An 8,130-nucleotide genomic window follows, 5' to 3' on the forward strand; every position below is an offset into this window, starting at 1 on the left:
AGGGCAGTGCTGGCTCCCGAGGAGGAGGATGGAGCTGAGAGGAAGGAGCCCAGGCATGATGGGGCCAGCCAGGGAGGAGCATGGCTCCAGGCGGCCTCTGGCACTGGGATTGCTGAGCTGTGGCTCCCTGGATGGCCCCTGGTGCCAGCCTGCTCCGTGCCAGGCAGCATCTCCCAGGGACCCCAGGAGAGCAGCATTCCCAGGCTGCACCCCCTGCCCTGACCCCCGAACCAGGGTCCCTGTCCTGCCCCATCAAACCAGCGGGTCCTGCCTGCACCCTGCTACAGCCCAGTGACTCTGATGTGCCCAGGGCAGGGAGGGCTCTCATCCACCCACCCCTGGTCACGAAGCCCTTCCAGCTCCTCCCAGCCCAATTCCCAGGGGCAGGGGGTGGGCAAGGACCCCTGAGCACCCCTTGCCTTCCCCTCCCCGACTCCCCCCTCCCTAGTTTGAACCCCCAAAAACCCCCAGGGAGAGCCGACCCCCACCTCCCCAGGGCCTGGGGGGTACCCCACTCCCTGCAGCGCTCAGTGCCCCCCTGGCCACAGCCCTGCCCGCAGCGGGTCGGTGGCCGGGGCTCAGTGGGGCCGAGGGCCGGCGATGCTGGTGTGGCCATGGGAACACAGGGCGCGGGCAGTGCCCGGCTCCGCGCAGCACACACAGCCCGCTGCTGCCATCTCGTGTCCTCCGCAGCCCCTCAGGGCTAGGACTGCAGCCACACGGGCGGAGACGGGCTGGGGAAACTGAGGCACGGGCACACTGCAGGCCCTGCCGGCTGTTGCTCCAGGGGAAGTGTCCTTCCAAAAAAGCAGCTCCTGGTTTCCATCGCCCCACAGCAGGGATGCAGACAGAGTGAGCAGAGGCAGGATGCCACTGTGCCCTCCACTGCTGTGGGCTTCTGCCTGGGCTTCCACAGCCCAGCCACCATGGCCAGAGCCAGCACTGTGCCAGCTCCATCCACAGCACAAGAGCCCCTGGATCACCAGATAAAGCACCCAAAGTACTTCCAGGGAAGGAGAGGTTTTATTTCTGGCTTCCCAGTGGCTGTTTGATACCCAACAAAGCAGTGGAGGCCACAGGCAGGGTGCTGGCAGAGCACAGTGGCAAGGGAGGATGCCCTTCACTTCTCCTCACCCCACACCCCACCATTCCCTCCTTGCTGGGGCACCCACAGTGCCAAGCACCCAGTTCCCTCCATAGTGTTGCCTCTCATCAGGGCTGAGCCTTGGCCTCAAGCCCCCACCCTGCCTGGTATTTTTGGATATCAGAACTCCCCAGGCTTCCCCATTGATGCACCTTTACTTCCCTGTCCACTGTGGGTGCCCGGCTGCTCTGCACATGCCAGCAGTGCCTCAGGGCACTGTCCCCATGCACAGCCCTAACAACCTCGGAGCCCTGCAGATGGACTGCGGCCTCACTTCCAGCAGAGCCCCCAGAGCCATGGCCCCACATGTCCTCTTTCTGCCCCAAAACACACCCATTGTCCTCAAGAGAGCAGCAGCTGCTGCAGGGCCAGGAGCAACTAAGAATCCACACCTCACCTTCTCTTTTTAGTCCTTTCCCTTCCTCTTCCCAGTGTTTCTGGTGTCCCAGGTTTCTGCCACAGCCGTCCCACAGCAAACCAACCTGCCAGCCCCAGGCACGGGTGGTGGAACCGCTGCCTGGGCACCGCTTGGAGCAGGAGGATGGATTCAGCTCTGGCATCTGCTGGCAGCGACGCCTCCGCCCTCAAGGCTGAGTTTGTCCCAGGTTCCCAAACGAGCCACCGGCAGCCCCGGGGCTGGAGCAGCACATCCATCCCCCCGGCGTGCGGCGAGGGCGTCCCTACGAGTCCCAGGATGTTTGGCGGGGTGCGTGCAGGGCATTGAGCTTCTCCCAGCAGGTCGCCAGCCTCTCCGCCTTCCTGCCGATCTCCCGCAGCCGCTTCCTCCTGCGGGCGGCTGCCCCGCGCCGCGGCGGAGCCGGGGATGTGCGCGGTGGGCTCTGCTCTCCGTGTGCCGAGGGAGGGGCAGAAATCCCCCCCACATCACACTGACATTAGTCAGGGGACAAAAGGCACCACACACATGGCTGAGGTGGCCAAACTGCCTACGGCCATGGCAAGGACATGGTCTCAGGTCCCCAGGAGTCCCCCCAAAGGTGGCTGTGCCTGTCTAAGCTGGCAGCGTGCACTCCACAGCACACCCACGGACACCAGAGCAGATCTCCAGAGCAGCAGCAGCTCCATCCCACACCAGCAGACCCCAGGCAGGGCTGTCCCCAGCCAATGTCCCCAGCAGTGGCAGGGAGGACAGTCCCAGCCCTGTGCCAGGGTCAGGCAGAGCTGGGAGCTGGCACTCTGCTGCCCTTGGTTTTCCCTGCTGGTTGATGAACTGCTGGTGCTGCCACACGGATCCTCCTGGATGGGCTTTCCCCACCAGAGCTTTGGACGTACCAGAGGAACCCAGACCAGCCCTTAGGGGAGAAATCCCAATTCTTGCCTGTGAGCACTCAGGAGCAAGAGCAGGACAGGGTGAATGCACCCACAGAGTGAGCAACCCACCAGAACAAGGCCCTGTGTTCCCCTCAGCCATGGCATCATGGCACATATGGAAAAACCCACTTGGGAAGCACTGGTAAAACCCCACCAGCCTGGCCCACACTGCCACAACTGAACCTCCTTCCCCTGGTTATTCTGAAGCTCCCAGGGATGGATGTGCAATCAGCATTCCCCAGCTCCTGGAGTGAAGAGGGAGAGCCTGGAGACTCCTCATGGGCAGCCAGGAGAGCACAAACAAGGTAAGCTCTGCCCACAGCCCTGGGAACTGGGAGCCACTGACATGGCTGGGAAGTAGAGGGCTTCCTACCTTGCTGATTTTCCTGCAGTTCTCCCGGAGCACAAAGTCGGTATTCCTGGCCACCCTCCAGACTGCCAGCTCCTCAGGGCCCTGCAGGGTGCCAGCCCCCACCTCCCGCAGGGACATGCTGATGTTGTAGATGGACAGCAGGATCTTCTGGTCCTGCAGAGGAGAAGCACAGGGCCCCGGGCAGGGAGGGAGCTCCGTGTCTCCCTGGGGGCTCAGCCCACGCGATGCCCCAGCCCCGGGTCCCTCCGTGCTCACCTTGTCCGAACGACAAGCGGGCCCAGCCCTTCTGCTCCTGTACACCGAGCCAGTCAGGTTCCTCTGGAGAAATAAAGCAAGAAGATCCAGCAGCTCCCACTTGGAGCAAGGATCCCCCATTTAAACACAACCCCTTCCCCAACGCTGCTGGCAAAGCAGCCAGCTCCATATTAAGCTTCCCTCCCCACATCCCTCATCCCAGCCCAGCAGCATTCCCAGGGCAGAGCCCTGCCTCGGCTCACCAGGTTCTGGATCTCATGGAAGATGACGGCGCGGTACTGCCGCAGGATTTTGGCGATGCTGCACCTCCTGCCTCTGCTCAGCACGGCCACCAGCAGGAGCAGCAGAACAGCGCAGGAGAGCACCCGGGGGAAAATCTGCCAGGGAAGGGCTCAGAGTCAGCTGGGGATTAAGGAATGCCCTGGGCTCTGCCTTCAACCCCTAGCCAGAAGCTCCATGGGACCTGTACCTGAAGATGCAACATGTGATGGAGGAGCCTCAACTGTCTCCTCTCCCAAAGAACATCCTGCCGTGAGATGAGCCATCTTCCCTTGGGGCAAAGCCCTTGGGAAACTGCTCCATCCTGAGCCCAGCCCAGCAGCGCTGCCCATGGCACACACAGAGCTCTCTCTGATGCCAGCAGGCGGGTTCTTGGCACAGAGCTATGCCAGGGACCCGTGACAGCCTGTGGGGCTCATCCCTGAGCTCTCTGCCCCAACATGGTTCCACTAGATCCCCATTTCGTGCCATTTCAAGGCCAGAGAATCTCAAGTGCCAAAACCCAAGGGGAGCAGAGAGGGAGGTGCTGGAATCCTTGGAGAGGAGCTGGAGGCAGGAGCTGCTGTCCCCACCAGCAACATCCACACCTCAGCTCAAACAGCTGAAACACCCTCAAAAGGATGCTCCCACACCTCTGCTGCATGGATGGAACTGATACAGCATTTTCCAGCTTCCCCGCAGCTCAGGCTCACCCCAGGCTTGGGGACCCTCACATAAGCAGCACAAGCATCTGCTCTCAGCAGCACATCCCAGCTGCTGCTGAGCTCCTGGCTCCAAACCTTCAGCAGCCCCACGCTGGCCCCTGCAGAGCGGGGAACCCCAAGTGCTGACACCTGAGCTGGCAGAGGGGCACAGGGAGGGGGTGGATGGACCCTCCGAGGCAGGGATGAATCCCACAGCTTTGAAGAAAAGCCAGCACAAGCTCAAGTGACCAGGACTGGGGATATTTGAGCAGCCCAGCAGCAGCAGAGTGAGGATGGGGAGCTCAAAATTTATGCCAGGAAAGGAACCCAACAACTCAATACATCTCCACACTCTGAGTGATGGCACAGCCCTGGGGCCCCATCCTGGCATTTCTATCATTTCAGGAAAAGTCCCCCCCAAACACAATCCCCTCCCAAACAACCCTCATGCTGCAGGTGTCAGGTCTGGGCAGGCAGAAAGCAGCTCAGCTCATTCCAACTATGCAACCCCTGTGCTGCAGCCAAAGCGAGGGGGAAGGGGCCACAGCTCTGCCTGCAGCCTGTGCCTGCTGCTCCCCACCTCAGCTCAGGGGTCACTGCCTTCCCCAGCACCTCTGCACTTGCTCCTCTGCTCCAAGAAGCCAGAAGGAAGAATTTCCCTCACTGAATTCCAAGCCCAGGCACACTCCATCTGTCCTCTTTGGTGAGAACCTGGGGGGTTTGTTCATAAAATCCACACGTACTCTATCCTGAGCTGGACCTGGCTCCAAAAGGGTGAAGAAACCTTTTCCCATCCTCCTGCAGCTCAATGGGAGTGATGGAGGATTAACATGAGGCAAAATTCAACACAGCACAGTTCTGGGAACACATGGACACAACCATCACCTCGGAGCACATGCAAAGGGAGGAGCAAACCCAGGTATCACCAGTAGAAATCCCACCAGGCTCTTCAGCATCCCTAATCACCACACACCTTCCAGCAGAGCTGAGCTCTGCCTAGGAGATGGGAAGGACAGGGAAGTCTCCTTGTGCTCCTGGCTTTGCTCCCTGCAAACCACTGGGAGATCTTGCCCCAGAGGTGATTAAGCAGAGAGCCAAGGGTATAATCAAAGGAGAGCACTGCTTCCATGAGGACACCCTGACCAAAGTCTAAGGGTTGCTCTCCAGAGGTTTCCTCTGCCAGGAAGGCATGGCTGTGCAATTTTGCCATGAAAATTGGAATGACTTCCCTGCAGTGGTTTATTAAACAACTGGGACCCAGTTTCAGGAGAAATCACACCATTTCCAGCATTCCAAGACAGCCAAGCCTGGGCTCAGTGCTCAGCCCAGAAGGAAGTGCAGAGTAGTCCAGCGAACAGCCAGGGCAGAAGGTCAGCAGGTGCTGTAGGTGCTTCCTCCCACCATGGAAAGCAGGAAAGCAGCAGTGACAAAACAAGGATGCAGGGAGATCCAGGTGGCAAATCCTGCTCCTGACTTCTCCCCTTTCAGGGTGGAGGAGAACAAGTTCAGCAGCTGATTTAAGGTTATTCCTTCTGCCTTTGCCCCCATCCCACAGCAGCAAGCTACAGGCAGGTGGCACATCCCTTCCTAGGGGAGAGCTGGCAGTGAAGGAGCAGCCTTGGGAAGCACGGGAGCAGGGCAAGCAGAGCTAATCTCATCCTCACTCTAATCCTCCAGCAAATACGAGGAGATAAGGGGAATCACCATTGTTGATAGAGCAGTCCTGCTGGCACTCCTGCCAGTCCCAGCCAGCAGGGCAGCAAGGGGCAATTCCTGCTGCCAGCCTGGGAACCCCACCAGGGTCACCAGGTCCTTCCAGCCAGCCAGACTGTCCCCGAGTCCCTCCTACCCAAAGGGACTGTCACCACCCAGAGCCCCAAGGCAGGGACAGACCCTCCGTTCTCTACCTCAGGACCAGCCAGATCCAAGCCCCATCGCAGCGAGGTCTAAGCCTCATCCCAGACACAGCAGCCTGATCCCAGCTGGACCAGCTTTCCCGGCCAGACCCGAGCCCCTTCCTCACGGACTCCCAGCTCTGTCCCATCGCGACCCTTCTAAGAATCCAAGTCCCATTTGGACGCAACCCAACCCCATTCCAACTGCTCCAAGCCCTTTCCCAAGTGGTCTGGCCCCATCCCGACCAGTCCGAGCCCCTCTCCCGGTGGGTCCAAGCCTCATTCCAGGAGAAGCAGTCACCGCCCGACAGGTCCCATGCCCCACCGCCGGTGCTGCAAGTCCCACCCCGGCCGAGCCGAGCTCCGGTCCACGGGTGGGCTGCAGGGAGGGGTGTCCCGGAGCAGAGGAAGGGGGTCCCGGGGACAAGGGGGTGTCCCGGCGCACTCACCATGGAGCCCCGCGGGCGCGGCCCCTGCGGCGGTCCCGGGGAGCCCGGTCCGGCCCCGTCCCGCTGCGCCGGGGCCCGCGGTTTGAACTTGGCTCCACGGTGGGAGGGGACGGGACACGGCACCGCCGCGGGGGGGACGGGACACGGCACCGCCGCCGGGCCGCGGAGAGCAGCGGCGGGGCCCGGGATGCGGGGCCGGCCGGGACAGGGTCCCCGTGTCCCGGAGGGGCCGGCAGGGCAGGAGCCCCCGCTGCAGCCACCCGGGGATTACAAACCACGCGTGTCCCCAGCCCGGAGCTGCACGCTGCGCTCAAACCCCCGCAGTTTCGATTTCTGTTGGCGTGGGGCGATTCTTTCGCTCCGCATTCCCAGAGCACAGTGGGTGAATGCTGACAAGGACACCAACTCATGGCAAAAGTGACTGTCCAGGTTTGAGACCCCCAAAATATCAATATGAGCAGTGTGCTCGTGCTTCCAACCAAAGCCCTCTCCCCCTTCCCCTCTGCATTTTGTACCTCACCCCCAGCCCAGGCACAGAAATTGCCCTGACTCAATTCGTATCAGTTTTGGGAAAAAATGAACTGACTGCAACAAGGCTCCACTGAGGAGCTGAATGTGGGTGATTGAGTAAGAAATAGAACAAATGGTGAATAATCCAGCTCTGCTCAGCTTGGTGAGAACGTCCCTCCCCAGGAAGTGGGACCCACAGCACACTGCAGCATTCCACTGGGACAGGACCCATATAACTTCTTTATTGAGCTCTATATATAGCTAAAATTCATGGGTGCCATAATCCATTCAAAAACCACCAAGACATCTGCAAACATTAAAAGGCTCTAAGACCGATGGTCCCTTTTAAGTAAGAAAAAATAATCTCCAAGCTAAGGAATGCAGCCCAAAGGAAAGGAAAGTTGCAGGTACCAGGAGCAGGTGGCCAAAGGAGCCTGATGTTGTGAGAAGGTGGCACAGTGTCCAGCAAAGGGCCCCTTCCTTGGGGCTTCTACATCCCAAAAGTTTCTTGCAAGATGTGGTGGTGCCACCTAAGCAGGAGGCAGGGGTAGCATGAGGATCCCATCAGTGGGTTGCACAAGCGTTACCTGGCTCAAGGAAAATGCTCCCAATACAAGTCAGGAATCTGTCCAGCAGAAAAAGCCACACCACTGCAATTCCCACTTCCCTTTCCCATCCCAATTCTGCAGCCACCAACACCAGAGCATCACTGGGCAGAGGGATTTATGCACCACAAGCAGCCAGCTTTCCCCAGCACATCACCACACCAGGAATCAGAATGCCACATTCCTTGCCCAGAAAAGCAGGATATAGCCCCCATGGGAGCACAAGAAGCTGAAGGACAGCACACATTGAAAACTTTTAAACTTTTTATCCTGCAATTTCTGCCTCAGTCTTGAATCCTTGTCCAGCCAGGTTCCCTTGCCATGTCTACCCTCTCCCTTGAACATCATCTCCATTCCCCTTCCCAAACTCTTCCACTCTCTTCCAGCAATGTCACAAAATCCCTAAGCAAGAGCCTCTCAACTCCCAATGCCTCTCACTCACCTTTGGGAAACTACAATTCCATGGAACATCCATGATCTACACCCTTTCATCAGCTTCTCCAGAGAATGCACAACAGTTTCCATTGTGAGCCCAAAGAAACAAAGGCTTTTGCTTCCAGATCAACCTGGAAGCAAAAGCCTTTCTGCTCCAGCATTGGAAGATCCGT

The 8,130-nt window shown here is 59.3% G+C and overlaps 1 protein-coding gene across 1 annotated transcript; it reads right to left on the reverse strand.

Moving 5' to 3' along the window:
• Positions 1-1,257: 1,257 nt before the first annotated feature.
• On the reverse strand, positions 1,258-6,107 carry CUNH20orf204 (chromosome unknown C20orf204 homolog). Its single transcript, XM_041396101.1, has 5 exons — positions 6,087-6,107; positions 3,344-3,478; positions 3,102-3,164; positions 2,847-2,999; positions 1,258-1,983 (listed from the first exon to the last, which is right to left on the reverse strand). The coding sequence occupies exons 1-5, from the start codon at positions 6,105-6,107 to the stop codon at positions 1,825-1,827; spliced, it is 531 nt and encodes a 176-aa protein (XP_041252035.1). The 3' UTR covers positions 1,258-1,824.
• Positions 6,108-8,130: the final 2,023 nt, after the last annotated feature.

Source organism: Onychostruthus taczanowskii, unplaced genomic scaffold, assembly GCF_017590055.1.
Source record: "Onychostruthus taczanowskii isolate IOZ18803 unplaced genomic scaffold, ASM1759005v1 scaffold126, whole genome shotgun sequence".
NCBI classification, from domain to species: domain Eukaryota; kingdom Metazoa; phylum Chordata; class Aves; order Passeriformes; family Passeridae; genus Onychostruthus; species Onychostruthus taczanowskii.